Source organism: Schistocerca gregaria, chromosome 7 (assembly GCF_023897955.1).
Source record: "Schistocerca gregaria isolate iqSchGreg1 chromosome 7, iqSchGreg1.2, whole genome shotgun sequence".
In the NCBI taxonomy this organism is placed as follows: Eukaryota; Metazoa; Arthropoda; class Insecta; order Orthoptera; family Acrididae; genus Schistocerca; species Schistocerca gregaria.
The window spans coordinates 274,673,407-274,694,446 of NC_064926.1; the positions used below are offsets into that span (position 1 = coordinate 274,673,407).

General features: G+C 38.4%; 1 protein-coding gene across 1 annotated transcript in view; it reads left to right on the plus strand.

Annotated features, from left to right (window-relative positions):
* The window catches only part of LOC126281455 (uncharacterized), a 457,459-nt gene extending 436,777 nt beyond the window's left edge, over positions 1 to 20,682 (plus strand). Inside the window, exons 6-9 of the mRNA XM_049980440.1 lie at positions 5,454 to 5,593; positions 8,626 to 8,775; positions 16,250 to 16,469; positions 19,287 to 20,682. Coding sequence (XP_049836397.1) covers positions 5,454 to 5,593; positions 8,626 to 8,775; positions 16,250 to 16,469; positions 19,287 to 19,494 — 718 coding nt within the window. The 3' untranslated portion in view covers positions 19,495 to 20,682. The remainder of the gene's footprint in view (positions 1 to 5,453; positions 5,594 to 8,625; positions 8,776 to 16,249; positions 16,470 to 19,286) is intronic.
* Positions 20,683 to 21,040: the final 358 nt, after the last annotated feature.

A 21,040-nucleotide genomic window follows, 5' to 3' on the forward strand; every position in this document is an offset into this window, starting at 1 on the left:
GACTAGGCTATCTTCTTTACTAGCTGCCACCCATCTCGCACATTATTTTTTTGTGATGTATTTTAAAAACACAATACATGGACCTTTCAACTTTTGAACCATTTCACAAACCCTATCCTGAGAGCGAGTGCGCATCTTCCAATTTTTGAAATTCCCTCCCAGGCACTTGAAATAATGCAGTGCTGAAGGATATATGGTATGTGTGCCACCATCGATGTGTGCCATTACACAGCTGCTGACATTTTAAAATTAGGACAATTTTGTATTTCCCTGTATTTTCCAATATGGGTTGAAGCATAAGTGTTCTTAGTGTATTTTCCAATTTCCCTGCCAATTAAATTTAGAACACATCTTTTAAGGCATCAGACGGCCAGTGGGGTGACTCTGGCACCATCACAAATAACAAACTAGTGCTAGAGATTGGAGCTACAGTCTTGGATTTTTTGAATTTTGCTGCAACGTTTAACTTAGGGCAGCTGTGCTCTTCGTGATGTAGGAGACAGATAGATAAGCACTTTCAACTCTCCTCGTCACACAGTCTACTGGAGTTGGCAAGGCTACTGGAGACATGCATTCACGTGGGATCCCATTGATGGTGGCACACAGACAGGCATGATGGCACTGAAGAAGTTGTCCTGTTACTGCATTTGTTTAAATAAAGATGAAGTTGCTCCTATCCTATTCCTAGTGTATACAGCTCTACTGTATGGTTAAATGATGATGGAGTCCTCTTTGGTAAAATATAATCCGGAGGTAAAATAGTTCCCCATTCAGATCTCTGGGCGGGAACTACTCAAGAGGATGTCGTTATCAGGAGAAAGAAAACTGGTGTTCTACGAATCGGAGCATGGAATGTCAGATCCCTTAATCGGGCAGGTAGGTTAGAAAATTTAAAAAGGGAAATGGATAGGTTAAAGTTAGATATAGTGGGAATTAGTGAAGTTCAGTGGCAGGAGGAACAAGACTTTTGGTCAGGTAAATACAGGGTTATAAATACAAAGTCAAATAGGGGTAATGCAGGAGTAGGTTTAATAATGAATAGGAAAATAGGAATGCGGGTAAGCTACTACAAACAGTATAGTGAACGCATTATTGTGGCCAAGATAGATACAAAGCCCACACCTACTACAGTAGTACAAGTTTATATGCCAACTATCTCTGCAGATGACGAAGAAATTGAAGAATTGTATGATCAAATAAAAGAAAATATGCAGATAGTGAAGGGTGACAAAAATTTAATAGTCATGGGTGACTGGAATTTGGTAGTAGGAAAAGGGAGAGAGGGAAACGTAGTAGGTGAATACCGACTGGGGCAAAGAAATGAAAGAGGAAGCCGCCTGGTAGAATTTTGCACAGAGCACAACTTAATCATAGGTAACACTTGGTTCAAGAATCATAAAAAAAGGCTGTATACATGGAAGAAGCCTGGAGATACTGACAGGTTTCAGATAGATTATGTAATGGTAAGACAGAGATTTAGGAACCAGGTTTTAAGTTGTAAGACATTTCCACGGGCAGATGAGGACTCTGAGCACAATCTATTGGTTATGACCTGTAGATTAAAACTAAAGAAACTGCAAAAAGGTGGGAATTTAAGGAGATGGGACCTGGATAAACTAAAAGAACCAGAGGTTGTACAGAGTTTCAGGGAGAGCATAAGGGAGCAATTGACAGGAATGGGGGAAGAAGAATGGGTAGCTTTGAGGGATGAAGTAGTGAAGGCAGCAGAGGATCAAGTAGGTAAAAAGACAAGGGCTAATAGAAATCCTTGGGTAACAGAAGAAATATTGAATTTAATTGATGAAAGGAGAAAATATAAAAATGCAATAAATGAAGAAGGCAAAAACAATACAGACGTCTCAAAAATGAGATCGACAGGAGGTTCAAAATGGCTAAGCAAGGATGACTAAAGGAGTAATGTAAGGGTGTAGAGGCTTATCTCACTAGGGGTAAGGTAGATACTGCCTACAGGAAAATTAAAGAGACCTTTGGAGATGAGAGAACCACTTGTATGAACATCAAGGGCTCAGATGGAAACCCAGTTCTAAGCATAGAAGGGAAAGCAGAAAGGTGGAAGGAATATATAGAGATTCTATACAAGGGCGATGTACTTGAGGACAATATTATGGAAACAGAAGAGGATGTAGATGAAGATGAAATGGGAGATATGATAGTGCGTGAAGAGTTTGACAGAGCACTGAAAGACCTGAGTCAAAACAAGGCCCCCGAAGTAGACAACATTCCATTGCAACTACTGACGGCCTTGCGAGAGCCAGTCCTGACAAAACTCTACCATCTGGTGAGAAAGCTGTATGAGACAGGCGAAATACCCTCAGACTTCAAGAAGAATATAATAATTCCAATCCCAAAGAAAGCAGGTGTTGACAGATGTGAAAATTACCTAACAATCAGTTTAATAAGTCACAGCTGCAAAATACAAATGCAAATTCTTTACAGACAAATGGAAAAACTAATAGAAGCCGACCTCAGGGAAGATCAGTTTGGATTCCGTAGAAATGTTGGAACACGTGAGGCAATACTGTCCCTACGGCTTACCTTAGAAGCTAGATTAAGGAAGGGCAAACATATGTTTCTAGCATTTGTAGACTTAGTGAAAGCTTTTGACAATGTTGACTGGAATACTCTCTTTCAAATTCTAAAGGTAGCAGGGGTAAAATACAGGGAGTGAAAGGCTATTTACAATTTGTACAGAAACCAGATGGCAGTTACAAGAGTCGAGGGACATGAAAGGGAAGCAGTTGTTGGGAAGGAAGTGAGACAGGGTTGTAGTCTCTCCCCGATGTTATTCAATCTGTATATTGAGCAAGCAGTGAAGGAAACAAAAGAAAAATTCAGAGTAGGTATTAAAATCCATGGAGAAGAAATAAAAATGTTGAGGTTCGCTGATGACATCGTAATTCTGTCAGAGACAGAAAAGGACTTGGAAGTGCAGTTGAACGGAATGGATAGTGTCTTGAAAGGAGGATATAAGATGAACATGAACAAAAGCAAAATGAGGATACTGGAATGTAGTCGAATTAATTCGGGTGATTCTGCGGGAATTAGATTAGGAAACGAGACATTTAACATAGTAAGGAGCAAAATAACTGATGATGGTCGAAGTAGAGAGGATATAAAATGTAGACTGGCAATGGCAAGGAAAGCTTTTCCGAAGAAGAGGAATTTGTTAACATCGAGTATAGATTTAAGTGTCAGGAAGTCATTTCTGAAAGTATTTGTATGGAGTGAGTGTAGACATGTATGGAAGTGAAACATGGACGATAAATAGTTTGGACAAGAAGAGAATAGAAGCTTTCGAAATGTGGTGCTACAGAAGAATGCTGAAGATTAGATGGGTAGATCACATAACTAATGAGAAAGTATTGAATAGGATTGGGGAGAAGAGAAGTTTGTGGCACAACTTGACCAGAAGAAGGGATCGGTTGGTAGGACATGTTCTGAGGCATCAAGGGATCACCAATTTAGTATTGGAGGGCAGCATGGAGGGTAAAAATCGTAGAGGGATCATAATTGTTTTATCTCAGGACAATCCAATGCGGAGAAATCCAGAGGGGTATTTGAATCTTCCACATTTTAAATTTAGGCCAGGATTCTAGACTTTGCGTTATTGAGCTGGCAACCAAACAGGTTGTGCCAGTGAGTGGAAAATCTGACAACCATGCAAGTTATGTCAGTGTCAACAGAGGATTCCATATTGGATCACTATCTTGAATTGTCACATCATTGGGATGCATCAAAAATTTGGCAGCCTGTACTATTTGCCTGAGGTCCACTGTCTTTGGTTGTGATGGTATGGGATGTGGGAAACCTGGCAACCATGCAGGCTGTGCCAGTATCCCCAGATTTGCACAAATAGGAAAATTGCCCATATTAGGTTTTTGTATTTCCAGATTAACACAAATGGCATGGGACATCAGAAGTGTGGGTGAAATACTGCAGCATAGTGTGGTTATTTTGAATTCCCTAAATTTTTTTCTTTCCCTCATTTTCTATGCAGGGACTGAGTAGGTCCAACATGATGTTTGAGAGGTGGAGGAAATAGTTGAGGGATAAAATTTGCAACAGTGCATGGTGACATCATCTACAGTGTTATTAGAAATCTGGCAACAACACAGACTTCGCCAGAAAACGTCCAGCCACCCTACCATGATTATGCATTTATTTGTGAGACTGTGCTCAGCAACTGCTGAATTTGCAAGTTATTGATTTTTTTATGTACCTCTCATGTTCAGTATAGTAATACTAGTAAGGATAGACTACTTGATGCAGTTCCTTCCACATTCATGAAGAATCTTATAAATTCCAGTTATCCTCAGTCCAGAACTACGCTTAACCAGGTGCAACATCTCCTTCATCTTTTTAGATGTTCAAAAATAGGTCTTGTGCCTCTTCGTACCAGAATCCTACCTATTTTGCTAGTTATAGCTCTGTAGAAAGTAAGAAGTACAATAAGCATATCATCATATGATCATTCAAAATTTTTGTGTTTTCAGTTTTTCAGTTCTTGGAGAACAGTAACTTTCATTTTGAGCCCCATAACTGTAGTTTCAGAACTCATGCTTCAGCTGATTAATCTCGGAATCCAGGTGGTCCTTTTTACGGACAGCTGCAGCTATATATATTAATATAATTAAAATAGTTCTCTGCTGGAATTGGTTGGGAAGGATCAAGCCACCCATTCAATACGCTGCAAGTCTTAGAGAGCACTGATGTACCTTGTTTTTCTTATTGTGACTTGGGCTCGGTCATTCAAGTTATGACAAAAATGGACACATATATTTATTTTAACATAACTTTTTTCTGTACCTCCCTGATGTGTTTGGTGTGGACTCTCCTGGCTTCCAAGGTGACAATAGCTGTGTCAATAGGGAAGCAAACATATGTTCCTGGTTTGTTGAACACTCAGGTACTCTATCAGATCTCATCTTGTGCATTACATCACCCGGTCTTCTCACTGTGGAAAATCAGTGTGACTATTTGGAACAACATGTGAAACACAGGTGTCAACATCCCCTCTGTTTAGTAGCTTAACGGGGTCTGATCATGAATGATAGCTTCAGCTGTATACGACATTCCTAAGAAACTTGTGAATTGAGGTAATTATCAAGGCTAGATGTGGTGTTATGCAGTATTTGTGTGCTTATACTTCTAATGTCCTTATTATGAATAAAATTATAACCAGATGGGTCTACTGTTTATGGTATCACTTTCCATTTTACACAAGTGAGCCTAACTTCTTCAGTATGATATCATCACTGATATTTTTAAATTTCTGTACCATGAATATAATTTTTTGTAAGATTTAAGCATTCAACTTTAATTCATGACATATAATGAGAATCAAAGGAACATTTAATAATGGAAGTACATTACTGTTTAGGCTCTAAAGACTAATTTGCTTGGCTTATGTCAGTTGTAATCTTTTTCTGCAGGTGTCCTGTGTCACGTCAGGTGATATCGCCACTCAAGTACAACCAAAAGGAAGGATGGGCAGAGGCCACCATTTACTCCATGTTCAGGTTCCCAGACAGCACACAGGTCAATTTGCAATGTGACATTGCGGTCTGCAAAGGTATGCAGCACATGCACAACATGAGAAAAAAGTAGGATCCTAACACTTATCTTATAATGTGTATATATCTCTCCAAAAATCTATTTACGGTGTTTGTGTCAGAGTATGTGATCCAAAGGTGCTGCTCCTCTTGATAAATGTAAAAGAAAATCTGCACCACTTTATTCCAGGACTCGTAACTGTGGAAAAGGCATACCTGTAGATAGTTGTGATCAAGGACAGAACTGTGAGCCTATTGTTACAATCCATAGCATAGTGTGTCAATCAACAGTTCAAATTCCACCCTGTGTGAAATTTACAAGTTATCACATTAAGGCACATCACTAGAATGAAAAGACATTTTTGGTCATTTTAATAGGTCCACCTGAAAGGGGGAGGGGGGGGGGGGAGGGTTGGGTTGGGGAAACATTGTATTTTATATTAACTAAATGATAACCTTTTTGCCTTGTATCACAAAACTTTATTATTTTTATACAAAATAATAAAGTTTTGTGAAACAACGCAAAAATTCATAATACAAATTTTGGTCAAATCCCATCCCACAGCACTCAAACTGAGTGACCAGGTGCATCCCTTAGGAAGGGGACCAATGAAAAGAACACTAAATTATTAGTTTTGTTTCACTTTCTCACTGCCGAAAGTGATAACACTCCTAAGGTCATCTTGGGCTCTTTGTATGGATTCTGATCAGTTTCCTGACCCTGTCTGTTTTGTCATAAACTATGTTTTTGATGATACTGGTATCAGGTCCAGAAGAAGACCAGTGTAGGTGTTCATATTTATTGCGTTAAGCACCCATTTTGGCACCTTTATTAATACTTGTATTGGAGGCTAGTCCTGCTTGAAACAGATGGTAAGACAGTAGCACTAGTAACAATATGTGTAGACTGAACAACATCAGCATGTAACTGTCCTACTTATTTCTTAAGGACTGTAAGATGTCAACTGCAATAGTGGCCACAAATTGTGATTACAGTAAGGTGAGTTCTGAGTAACTTTTGGGTCACAACGGACACACAATCATCTATATATCTGTACAAGAGCAATAATTAGTGAGAAAGACATAGACTATTGGAAAGTATTTTGCAAATGTAACACTTTTTTAGCTACAAATTGTATTGTTCTCAGCACAGATTAGTTTGTTGATTGCTGTTTTATTTCTCTGTTTTCAGAAACTAGTCTTCGTTAGAATAGTGAGGCATTTTTGACAGCCAAACCTTTTAACCATCACCCAAATTGGCTTTTGCAAATGATACACTACAAAGAAACCCTTCAGAACAAAACAACAATTACTTTGCCTAGAGTGAAAAAAGATCCTCACTTCCAATGCTGAAGCTGTGGATAAGCCAAACAGACTGCTGTCCTTTCTCTTGGATGTCCGGGCCCCACAGCATTGTGGGAGCCTCTGCAGATTTTAAAAAGAAAGTGGACAAGCCCATGACTCCTGCAGGAATTGTGGGAAGTCATGCTAGAATAATATAATGATAATGCACTGCCCACAAATGCCAAGGACCCAAGACTGAATTCCTGTCTGGACCACAGTTTTAACTTTCACCATGAACAATCATGACAGCAAATGCTGTTCTAAGAGGAAAATAATTTATCAACAACTATTCTGTTGGTATGTTCTGTCCCCTCACCAAAGCCTTTGTCTGTATGGCCTACTAAATTGTACCTGAGAAAACAGTGTATATTACAGGATTAATCCTAACCCTCTTGCATGGAAGGAATCTGCAACAGAAAGCAATGGCTCACACTAACTAAATGTATCATAGCTAAGAAACAAAACTTGAAATCAGGGCACATAAAATATTCCCACAAAGTATGGTACTCTTTCTTGTCCTATTACTAATATATGTAAATTAGGTTTCAGGGATTTGAAAGTGTCATTCAGAACATCTCATGTTTGCTGATCATGCAGCTGTGTCAGACTTGGCACAGATGATAGCTAAAGAGAACTACAGCTGTTTTGATAGCTAAAGAGGACTGCAGCTGTTTCGCAGCTACTGTTCTGAATATTAATATCACAAAGTCCTATATTATGTCATTTCAGACAAATAAAAATGATTTACTTTTCATGGATGGGATTCACAGTCACGTAGAACTTCTTGAAATATATCATAGTCAACAGTTAATTGCAAATATGGTGTCTTTTAAAAAATATAAACAACTTGCTGATACTTCAGATAGACATAAGTGGTATATATTGAATGAAAAAGTGTGTAAAATTCCTTGCAGTCCAACTGGCTAGCGATTTAAAATAGATTCAACACATAAAAAAGTAAATTTTTGTCAGTTCTGCATTTTTACACTTTAAAGTATCTGTAACTGTGTTGAAGTCTAATGTGCTGGCTCATGTTGCTTATTTTCAATTCCTGTTGCTTATGTAATTATGTTCTGAGATAATTTAGCAGAATTAAGTTAAGTATCCATTTAGCAGAAGTGAGCATAGAAAGTACTGTGTAAAGTACAAAATCAACATCTTGCAGAGACATCTTCAAAACTCTTGGAATTTTGTCAGTCAGTTCACTGTGCATTTTCTCCTTTATAACAAGTGGTTGCCAATAATACAAATTCGTTCCTTTTTAATTGTCATTACCACTGTAATAAGACAGTTTTTAAGAGATCTTAGAGATGTAATATTGCACACATGTACCTGCAAGCATTTTTGTTTATTTAATTAATTCATCCATTGTGTTCTACTGATTCATTATAAAGGAGAAAATTTGCAGACGTGGAAGAGTGAATGGTTACATTAAAATAATAACATAACTATGTATGGATAAGTAAAATTATGACTGACTGCAAATGTTTCACTATTCTCTTGATTTTCTGAAAAAAGAGCTAAGATAAAATATAATCCTGTAGGAGTCTTCATTCATGAAACATATGGCTTAACTACTTTTGTAAAGTTATTGTTATGCCTCTTGATGTTGATTTAGATACTCCTGTAAATTAGACAATACATATTTTTATTGCATTCAAAATATAATTATCAAATAAATTTTCACATTGTAATTATTATGTTACAGCTGGTACATGTTCTGAACCAGCATGTCCAGATGATCTGGAACCACTCGCAAGAACTGTGACAAAGGATATCTACACAGAAGCAGCTCCTGAGGATGGTGTCTTGATGGCTAGTACCAGTGTCTTTGTACTGGATGCTGGAGACGCTCCCCGTACGTGTTGTAGACACTTATTCATTACTATCAAACAGTAATGGACATAGATATAACCCAGTAGCTAGAGTTCTAATGAAAGCTAACCAGTTACATCTACGGTATTGTTTCATTAGATATTGACCCTCAATCATGGTTGCAGTTTAATTATTTGTTGTAGTAAACATAGCTACATCAGTAATTGATGAATACAAATGTATAACATTTTCCTTCTTTTTGTCTATTTTAATGTTATCATAACTTAATATTTTTTCATTTAACTGTTAAGCATTCTTGTAACTAAATAATACCACAAGTTAAATTATGAGGAAAAGTTACACTTACACTTAGGCTCCCCTTTACAGTTTACAAGCTTACTAGATTATGATCAATGCATTATAAAACTTCAAAATGATTTTATATACTGGGATCATAAATCAAAATATCAAAAGCACTTTGCTCTCTAAGGTTGCCATCGAAAAGTGTCTCTGAGTCTTCATAAAAGTTTCAGTTCGAACTTATACTTACACAGGAGAGGATTAATCAAGTTAAAGATACAGCCACATTGAGATACAGTAAAAAATTGTGTAGTTGGTAGACTGAGAAGCAACAGATTATCAATAGCCTTACAAAGAAAGCAAAACCCACAGTAAAATAAAATGCAGAAAATAACAAGGTATGTACAAGAAGGTCCCTTCTTGTATATACCTATTTCTCCCTTTTGTAGAAAGAACCCATGCCCCTAAATCTGATGTTATTCCATCCTTGTATCTATAAGTATCGACTTGCTGCTGCCTCAAAGTATGGTAGTTAGTCATCTTGTGAATCTATATTGGAATAAAAGGTTTGGTTACGCTTTTATGTTAGCTACTGTTCAATTGGTCATCTTGTGAATCTATATTGGAATAAAAGGTTTGGTTACGCTTTTATGTTAGCTACTGTTCAATTGGCCTACAATCTTTGCATGATGGATATAGTTTTTTTCATGCACAAAATCATTACCTTCCAATAAATAATCCTGGAACAAAACCTGTGCCATATTTATCTATGTGTAGTGGCAATTTTGCATGGTCACATAAATTTTATCATAAAATTTGGGAGAAATCTGTAACATCACTACCTTATTTTACATTCCTTTATTACAACATTGTAGAAAATAGTTGATGTTCTACATCTTACTTCCATTTGTTTTCTATGTGATTTCACAGTCAAGTCATTAAAAGCATGCCAGATTATATGTGTGATGCTTAAGAAGTTCCAATAATGTTTTAAACTCTCTAAATTTTGTCACAGAAAAGTTATTAATGAAAATTTAGACTCATTGAACTGATTCTAGAATACACCAGAGTAGGAGATGAGGTACTGGTGGGAGTAAGGTTGTGATAGTGGACTGGGCAATATGCTTGGATAGCTCAGTTGATAGAACACTTTCATGTGGAAGGCAAAGATCACAAGTTTTGAGTCCCAGTCCAACACACTGTTATAATCCATCAAAAAGTTTTCATTGTCCTTATATTTGCTTCCCTTTAAAAATGTTTTTTTGGCATACTTATAATATGAGTAATTTAAGAGTAAAAGAGACCACTCACCAAACTGTAGAAACATAGTCAACAACAGGCACACAGAAAAAAGAAAGATAACTTGCTGGCTTGAGGAATAAATCAGATCATGAATGAGAGTACAAATACACACACAAACATGTGCATACGAATATGCGTGCACACACATTCCCATGTCCACACACATGCCTTTGCCTGTTCCATGCCTCTACATAGTGCTGGCTGTGTGCACAGCGCCTGGATCACAGCAGCTGGACTGGTCTTTGGTAGGGACTGTGTTGGGTGAGTTAGGTAGAGGGAGAGAGAGGCAGAAGGTAGGAAGAATGGTTGAGGGTGTGTAGTTAGCAGCTTGGAGGGAGGCAGTCGGTTTGCAGCTAAGAAGTGGGTGGGAGGAGTGGCAGGTACTTGGGATAGGCATGAAATGCACAGGTGCTGGGGCACTTTTGAGTAGAACACAATGAAGGTGAAGTGGAGATGTGAATTGGGAGGGGGTGATAGGATAGAGCAAGGGGAAACTGTTGGCTGAAGGGTGTGGGAAGAGTGGGTTGATGGATGCGGAGGTTAGGAGGGCTATGGGAGTGAAAGATGAGTTCAAGGATAACTGCTTTCTGGGTGGTTTATAAAAGCTGGTGGTGATGGGCAGGATCCAGATAGTGTGAGTTGTGAAGCAATAATTGAATTGGAGCATGCTATACTAAGATGCATGTTGTGCTAAGCTGCATGTTGTGCCACTTTGGTCAACTTTGTCCTCCACCACAGTATGGCAGTGACCATTCATTCTGGTGGACAGCTGGTTGCTTGTGATACCAACATAAAAAGTTGTGCTGTCATTGCAGCAAAGTTAGCTTATGAATGACTGTTTTCACATATAGCCCTGCTTCTGTGCTTCTGTTGGGATAGGATAAGCCTCTTACAGGACTAGGGTAGGAAGTACTGAGTGAGTGGATTGGGCAGGTCTTGCACCTAGGTCTTCCACAGGGGTATGATACCTGAGGCAAAAGATTGGGAGTGAGGGTGGCATACAGATGGACTAGGTTGTGTTGATTGAGTGGGTGATAGAATACCATTTTAAGAGGGATGGAAGTGATCTTGGATAGGATGTCCCTCATTTGAGGGCAAGATAATAGATAATCACTGCCCTGACAGATGATATGGTTCAGTTGTTCCAGTCCATGGTGATAATGGGTGATGAGGAGGGCACTTCTTTGCAGATGATTCTTGAGGCTGATTGGGGATTGGGGTATGTGAGGATATGGCACAAAAATCTGTTTGCAGGCTAGGTTTTTGGGGTGGTGCCTGCCTGTGAGGTCCTTTGTGAGACCTTCAGCATACTGGGCAAGGTAGTTCTTGTCAGTGCAGCTATGCTGCCCATGAGGGGCCACACCGTAAGATAGGGATTTTTTTTGTGTGAGAGATGACAGCTGTCCAAATTTAGGTACTGCTGATGATAAGTGGTTTAATACTGACAGAAGTGTGGTGGGTGGTGGGGTTTCGGGTTCCCCTAGATAGGTCATGAATCCACTACACACAGCAGGCTGCTACACGGGTAGCAGGGGTTGTGTGGTGTGGACTGGGCAGTTTTTTTAGGTTAGATGGCCTCGGGCAAGTACAGAAAGGGCAGCAGCCTCAAAGGGTGTGGGGCAAAGTCAGGACATGCATGGACCAAGCAGCAATTGGTATTGTAACTGTAAACTGTCGAAGCTGCATTGGTAAAGTACTGGAACTTAAAGTGCTGAAAGAAAGCACCAAAGCTGAAATTGTTATAGGTATGCAAAGCTGGCTGAAGCCAGAGATAAATTCTGCCAAAATTTTTACGAGGCACAGATGGTGTTTAGAAAGGATAGATTGCATGCAACCAGAGGTGGTGTGTTTGTCACTGTTAGTTTATACTGTAGTGAAATAGAAGTAGATTGTTCCTGTGAATTATTATGGATGGAGGTTATACTCAACAACTGAGCTAGGTTAATAATTGGCTCCTTTTAATGACCTCCTGACTCAGCAGCATTAGTTGCAGAACAACTGAGAGAAAATCTGGAATACATTTCACATAAATTTCCTCAGAATGTTATAGTCTTAGGTGGAGATTTCAATTTACCAGATATAGACTGGGACACTCAGATGTTTAGGACGGGTTGTAGGGACAGAGCATCGAGTGACATTATACTGAGTGCACTATCTGAAAATTACCTCAAGCAATTAAACAGAGAACTGACTAGCGGTGATAACATCTTGGACCTACTGATAACAAACAGACCCAAACTTTCCAACTCTGTAATCACAGAACAGGGAATCAGTGTTCATAAGGCCATTGCAGCATCCCTGAATATGGAAGTAAGTAGGGATATAAAAAAGGGAGGAAGGCTTATCTGTTTAGCAAGAGTAATAGGAGCAGATTTCAGACTACCTAACAGATCAAAACGAAAATTTCTGTTCCGACACTGACAATGTTGAGTGTTTATGGAAAAATTTCAAGGCAATCGTAAAATGCATTTTAGACAGGTACGTGATGAGTAAAACTGTGAAGGATGGGAAAAACCCACCATGGTTCAACAACAAAGTTAGGAGACTACTGCAAAAGCAAAGAGAGCTTCACTGCAAAGTTAAATGCAGCCAAAACCTCTCAGACAAACAGAAGCTAAACGATGTCAAAGTTAGCGTAAGGAGGACTATGCATGAAGCGTTCAGTGAATTCGAAAGTAAAATTCTATGTACCGACTTGACAGAAAATCCTAGGAAGTTCTGTTCTTACGTTAAATCAGTAAGTGGATCGAAACATTATATCCAGACACTCTGGGATGATAATGGCATTGAAACAGAGGATGACACGCGTAAAGATGAAATACTTAACACCTTTTTCCAAAGCTGTTTCATAGAGAAAGACCGCACTACAGTTCCTTCTCTAAATCCTTGCACTAATGAAAAAATGGCTGACATTGAAATAAGTGTACAAGGAATAGAAAAACAACTGAAATCACTCAACAGAGGAAAGTCCACTGGACCTGACGGGATACCAATTCGATTGTACACAGAGTACGCAAAAGAACTTCCTCTCCTTCTAACAGCTGTGTACCACAAGTCTCTAGAGGAACGGAAGGTTCCAAATGATTGGAAAAGAGCACAGGTAGTTCCAGTTTCCTAGAAGGGTCGTTAAGCAGATACACAAAAATGTAGGCCTATATCTCTGACATCGATCTGTTCTAGAATTTTAGAACATGTTTTTTGCTCGTGTATCATGTCATTTCTGGAAACCCAGAATCTACTCTGTAGGAATCAACATGGATTCAGGAAACAGCGATCGTGTGAGACCCAACTTGCTTTATTTGTTCATGAGACCCAGAAAATATTAGATACAGGCTCCCAGGTAGATGCCATTTTCCTTGACTTGTGGAAGGCGTTCAATACAGTTCCCCACTATTGCTTGATAAACAAAGTAAGAGCCTATGGAATATCAGATCAGCTGTGTGGCTGGATTGAATAGTTTTTAGCAAACAGAACACAGCATGTTGTTCTCAATGGAGAGATGTCTACAGACGTTAAAGTAACCTTTGGTGTGCCACAGGGGAATGTTATGGGACCATTGCCTTTCACAATATATATATATAAATGACCTAGTAGATAGTGGCGGAAGTTCCATGTGGCTTTTTGCGTATGATGCTGTAGTATACAGAGAAGTTGCAGCATTAGAAAATTGCAGTGAAGTGCAGTAACTTTTGGAGCGGATAGGTACTTGATGCAGGGAGTGGCAACTGATGCTTAACATAGACAAATGTAATGTATTGTGAATACATAGAAAGAAGGCTCCTTTATTGTATGATTATATGATAGCGAAACAAACACTGGTAGCAGTTACTTCTGTACAATATCTGGGAGTGTGCGTGCAGAACGATTTGAAGTTGAATGATTATATAAAATTAATTGTTGGTAAGGCAGGTCCAGGTTGAGATTCATTGGGAGAGTCCTTAGAAAATGTAGTCCATCAACAAAGGAGGTGGCTTACAAAACACCCGTTTTGAGTGTAGCTCATCAGTGTGGGATCCGTACCAGATCAAGTTGATGGAGGAGATAAAGAAGATCTAAAGAAGAACAGCACATTTTGTCACAGGGTTATTTGGCAAGTGTGATAGCGTTATGGAGATATTTAGCAAACTCAAGTGGCAGACTCTGCAAGAGAGGCACTCTGCTTCGCGGTGTACCTTGCTGTCCAGCTTTTGAGAGGGTGCGTTTCTGGATGAGGTATTGAATATATTGCTTCCCCCTACTTACACCTCCCAAGGAGATCACAAATGTAAAATTAGAGAGATTCGGGCATGCACGAAGGCTTTCCGGCAGTCGTTCTTCCTGCGAACCATACGCGACTGGAACAGGAAAGGGAGGTAATGACAGTGGCATTTAAGGTGCCCTCTGCCACACACCGTTGGGTGGCTTGCGAAGTATAAATTTAGATTTAGATCTAGAGGTGGAGCTTAATGTCCGTGAAGGCGGCACATTGGGTTGAGGAGGACCAGCTGAAGTGGATGGGAGAGAAGGTGTTGAGGTTTTGGAGCAATGAGGATAGGATGTCTATGCACTGAATCCATATCATAAAGATCTCAGCAATGGAACTGAATCAAATGAGGAGTATCTGTCAGGATATAGTTCGTGAGGTGTGTGGGGAATGAGTTAATGGGTTTGGAATCCAATGAATGTCAGGAAAGATAGTTTTCAACAGTGGCAAAGGTGTGGTTGAGAGATGTTGGTGTATAAGAATGTGGTGTCAACAGTGATGAAAAGGGGTCCAGGAGGTAAATGGGTGGGGATGATGGAAAGTTGGTAAAGGAAGTGGTTAGTCTCTTTGATGTGAGAGGCTGTTTTGGGCAATAGGTTGGAGGCATTGGTCAACAGGAGCTGAAATTCTTTCAGTAGGAGCACAACAAACAATAGCAATGGGTCATCCAGGATTGGTGGCTTTGTGGATTTTGGGAAACATTTAGAAGGTGGATGTACAGGATATTGTTGGGAAAACAGTGGAGTTGGACTCAAGGGAGAGGTTCTGGGATGGGCCTAAGGATTTCAGTAGGGTTGGGAAGTTATTTGGACCTCTGTTATGGCAATACCATGGCAATACTTCTAGAAGGAGTTAGAAAACCGGGGAAGAATGGGGAGCCAAGTCGGCTTAGCCTTCACTTTAGGAACAGAGTGTGATACTGGGTTTTAGCTAAATTATTTACATTCTGACATAGCTTTCCTGCATATTTATGGCATATTCTGTGTTGTCCATAGAGCTCCAGTTACAGCTGTGATGATAACTGCAGATGGAAAATAAAGTTTACTTTGGGATGTCAGTTAACAGCACAAAAAGATATCATTTCCATAGACATATACTGCTTTGGTAATAAACTGTTGCTGAAAGATTTGTAACCAACAGTGGGGATAATGATGTCTCACAATAACTTGTAGTGCAGTCTGTGTGCCATTACAAGACTATGTGCTTTATACCTAACCAATTGTCCGTCCCCGGTAGCTGAGTGGTCATGGTGACAGAATGTCAATCCTAAAGGCCTGGGTTCGATTCCGAACTGGTCTTAGATTTTCTCCACTCAGGGACTGGGTGTTGTGTTGTCCTAATCATCATCATTTCATCCCCATCAACACTTAAGTCGCCGAAGTGGCGTCAAATCGAAAGACTTGCACATGGCGAATGGTCTACCCGATGGGAGACCCTGGTCACAGAACATTTACATTTACCTACCCAATTTATTTAGGTAATTTCAATTTTGATGCATATTTTTTAACACTATACCAAACTTCCTAACAATTCACATTAACATATGTGCAAATCATATGGGATCCTTTATGTCTGGAATAGATACCTATAATATGTCATTCCTATAATTGTAGTGTTTTGTGCTGTAATTTGAAATAGCCAGAAAAGTAACTCATTTCTTTCTTTTTTTCAGAACTGGAGAGTATTTGTGACAATTCAATAAATCCTCCTTGGCTGCTGTATCTCTGTATAGCATTTGGAATAATGTTTCTAATAATGTTGATTATCAACGTCTTCCTTTGCTCTGCCATGACCTGCAGCTGTGCTCGAACTGAAGTTATTGAGAAGGAACCAAGTATCATAGAAGAGTACGATCCATACCGCAGTTGGCATGGATCACAGTATGGATCAAGGTAAGTCTGTAATGATGACTGAGATGGGGGTTGGGGAAGGTACATAAGCGCCTACTTAAAGCCTTGTCTGAGCTACATTCATGGAAAATTCAACAGTAATATCACTGAAAGAAACTGCTCACATTTTTGTAGATATTTAACATGGCCCAGGTTTTAGCATTGGACTCTCATTCAAACAGAGTGAGGATCACATATGTGTCTGGCCACTGGGATTTATGTTTTTTGTGATTTACTTAACAGTTTAATGCAATGCAGGGATGACAGGTAACTCCATCGAATGAGGAATGGCTAATTTATTTCCCCATTCTTGCATACTCTGAGTTTGTGCCTGTCCCTAATATTTGCATATCACTGACAAACCTTTCTTCTTTTACATCACTAAATGTATAAATAGACCATGTAATTATAGATAAACAGCACACATCAAATCTTATAGAAGTTAGTAGCAGTAGTGAGATAGACAGACACAGACCATTACTTAGCGTGGATGAGATATAGACAGAACATGGACGCAGCAAGAAACAAAGAGTAGCACAAAAGTGAAACACGATATAGAAAGTCTCCAAATTAAAGAAATGTGAGAAGGCATTAGATAAATTCTCAAAGATCGAAAGAACACAGGAAAGGAAGGGGATGCGGAAACTAAATGGGAGATACTGAAAACAGCTATCAGTGTAGCTGCAGATTAGTTGTTGCAGAGAGAAGAATACAAAAGAGCAAGTTTGACAAGGAGTGCTCACTGGGAATCCAAGAGAGAAATGAAGCACGCAAAGAATTCTGCAAAGGAAAGCAAGACTTGCAGTGGAAGACAACATAGAGAAGAAAAGAGTGGATCATGTAGGGTGAAGAAAAGGCAGCATGGAAGGAGGAAGATGGAGCAATTGGAAGAAATGAGGGACAGTCATGAGATACAACAGTTCTAGGAAAGATCTAGAGAACTGAAGAGAGGACAACAACAAAGAACAGAGCTCAATAAGGCTGAAGATGGAAACCTAATTGGAGATCAAAGTAAAGCTTTGAAGAGGTGGCAAGAGTATTATATTGAGATACTTGATGGAAATTAGGAAAATAGCAAAAAGTAAATATTGAATGAAGAAGTCTCAGTCTGGCACACAGTTTTAATCTGCCAGAACGTTTCATGTCAGTGCACACTCCACTGCAGAGTGAAAATCTCATTCTGGAAGCGCTAGAGAAATTTTATGAAGATGACGACAAACTGCATGAGCTGAATATTGATTTTAAACAAGCATACATTAGTCTAGACAGGAAAAATAGTCTCCAAATTATGAAAGAGCTGAGAATCATGCTAAAATTAGTGAGGCTGATCAAAATTACAATGAAAACAACAGTCTGCTGAGAGCTTTCATGAGAGTTCCCTGTAAAGAGGGTACTGTGACTATGACTACTCTTGAGTTGAACACTGGGGAATGTAATTCAGCAAATGACAACAATCCTAGGAAGAACAGTTTTAGCTGGCAGGTCCAGGTGGTCACATAAGCTGATGATGTAGCATTAACTGCATGGAATGTCAGAGCTTTGAAGACTAGTTATGCTGCACTAGAATGTGTGGTGTAGAAGTTAGGACTTGAAGTGAATATAAGCAAAACAAAGAACGTGATGATGGGAGATCCTAGTAAGGATAGAGGAGACATTTCAATAAAAAGAAATGGGAAAGAATATTAAAGGATGCAAAAGTTTAAATGCGTAGGTTTGATAATGACAGAATAAAAATTCAGGAAAGGCTAGCAAGCAGAAACAGATACCATTATTCTTTGCAGAATACAGTGAAGTCCATGAATGTTAGTAGGAATACAGAAATCAAAATATATTTGACTACGTTAATATTTTAGAAGATGAATGGATTGAAAGGCTGTGCGATGTCTACAAATGAAAGAGGTTGGTTCTTGAGATGGGAAAGGGTGATTTTGAGAAAGATATGTGGGGCAATGAGAAAGCAAGAAAGGTGGAGAATAAGGTCAGACACAGAACTACAAACACTTTTTGGACAGATGAATACCACAGTGAAAAATCAAGCAAGGAATAATGAAATAAGCTGGTCATGAACAGAAAATTCCAGAAACTCAAAGTTCTGAAAAAAGTGTTTATAGGGAAACCTGAAGGGAGAAGGAGAAGAGAAAGACCAAGGGAAATGTGACTTGCAGATGCAAAAGAGGACCTCAAAGCAATGGAGAAGGAAAGCAATGAACAGAGAAGAATGGAGACAGATGACAAAAGAGGCCAACGTTCTACAAGGAGTGGAGTGCTGATGATTGAGTACATGTACAAGGCTTAGAGTAACATCTTTTAGTTGATGAAGATCTCAGTCATATTTTTAGAACACCAAGGATAAATGAATGAGAGTTCAGCTATGCTACAGCCTTCAAACTGATCAGTGATATGAACATCTGGTATCAATACATTTCCTTTCTTTTGCACACAAATCTAAAGAGAAACAAATCCAGCTTAAAAACATCTTTGTGTAGGTACATTTAGTCTGAAATGAATGTTATAGTTATTAAATAGGTGATTATCTTTTTTAAGATTTGTTTCACATTTTTGTTGCTATATTAGATTGATGTCACTTATTTTCTTTTTTCAAAGTTAATATCCTATGTGTTATGTCAAAGAATCAACTCTGTTAGATGATGATTGGAAAAGGAATCCACCATGCTAAGTAGTTAGGATGTATGTGAGAGAGATGACTTTTGCCTTTTAGTCACTATCTATTTTCCAGTTCTGTACATAAAAATTTGCATAAGCTTATAGAATAACATATTGTAGAGCTGATCATATAAAAAGAACTTTTAACTTTTGCAGGTACTCTCTCAATGGTGGCAAACAAGGGTACACCTCAGGAGGTTCAACCATGAATTCAACAAGATCAATGTCAACAAACAGTGACCACTATGCAATTGTGCACTCCCGGCCAGGTTCACGGTTCTCTCAGAAGGCTGCAACTCTGTCACACCCACAACACCGTGGCCCACCCTCCCATATGGATTCACACTATTCAGGAAAGATGTAATGCCCTGACCGACTCTTTTGTGGAAATTATTTGAGTGGAACATTACAGATTACAAGGAGTCATAAAAGTTGAGCCCTTAAGGAGCACTGAATTAGAGCATGTGATGTTACATTAGTCTTTCTTCACCAAATGTTGAAACATTTGAGTCTCACCACAGTCATAAGAACTTGCATTTAGTAACATCCAGTGCTGCATGTATGCTATGAACATTGATTCACATGGATTTTGAGTATGGCTGGAGTACTAAAAACTTCTGCATTTACAGTTCTTCCCGTTTACAAATCCTTTGACATTCAAAGGCTTAAAACAAAAGAACTGTTATATGCAAAAGTGAAATGTGTTTGACTTTTCCCACCCATGTTATTATACATTTGGAAATAAATGCAGAGACCATTTATTTCTAAACAATAAGTAATATATGGAGTGTTGAAAAGAAGCACTAAAGTGATAACAGTGCAAACACGAGTACACTGTTGATCACTAAAAACCTAATTAACAATTGATAAGCATCTTAGGTCTCTAACAGAATGAATTAATGTTAGACATATAAGGATATACCATTTACTGTTCCCCATTGTAACTATATACTGAAGAGGATGTAAATATTTTATATTTTTATGTGATAAATCTCCTAGGAGCACAGAGATGTATTGATATTTTAATACCGGTACAGTGTGAAAACACACAAAAAATATTGTATACCTAACTTCTCTCGCAGAAAAACATTTTTTTCATTACTTTTCTAAATTATGTACTGCTTTGAGAATACAGACTTCATGAAATATGAATAACAAAAAAAGTCTGTGATTCCTTAATAAAACTGTGGACATTTGTGATAAATCATAATTTACGAGAAAAGAATTCTGAAGTTCTTTGCTATCTACTTTTGATAGTGTGAAACTGTTGAAAAATATATTTGTAGTTTTTAAAATATCCTAACATTGTTTCTTTTCACCATTTAACACTTAAAGTTTAAGAACATGGAGTTAACAAATAAATTGTTCAATCTGTCAGCTTAAATCACAAAGTTTTGTAGATTGAAGATGCAGACTTTTAACTATGAACTTAAAGAAACAGATTTTGTATTTCACATTCAAGTTTTAAACACAATGTCACAGACATACCCATAGCAGAAATTGTACATAAGAACACTGAAAATTTGAAAATAAAGTTATCTTTAAAAATTAACACTTGAACCATTAATATGAACACATGGAAACGTCTGTTCAGGATTTTGCTGTACTGGCTTTTCAAAAAAATTTTCATCCCATAACTAAATCTATAAAGATGTATGTGAAGTATTGCCCTTCCCCTCATGTTCACACTTTCTGACTCCCACACCAATTCCCAGTTCAGCCCTTAACTCATCTCTGGGATGTGGTGGTTCATATCTTCATTGGTGTTGAATTGCATTTCTTTCAGTATGGGTTTAAATTTAAGAAGCAAAAAAAGTCAAAATGCTCCAAGATATCAGAGACTTGGATAGAAAGGAAGCAGAAGAGTAACTGATTGGGGTTCATGAAAGTTTGATTTGCAACGAAATATG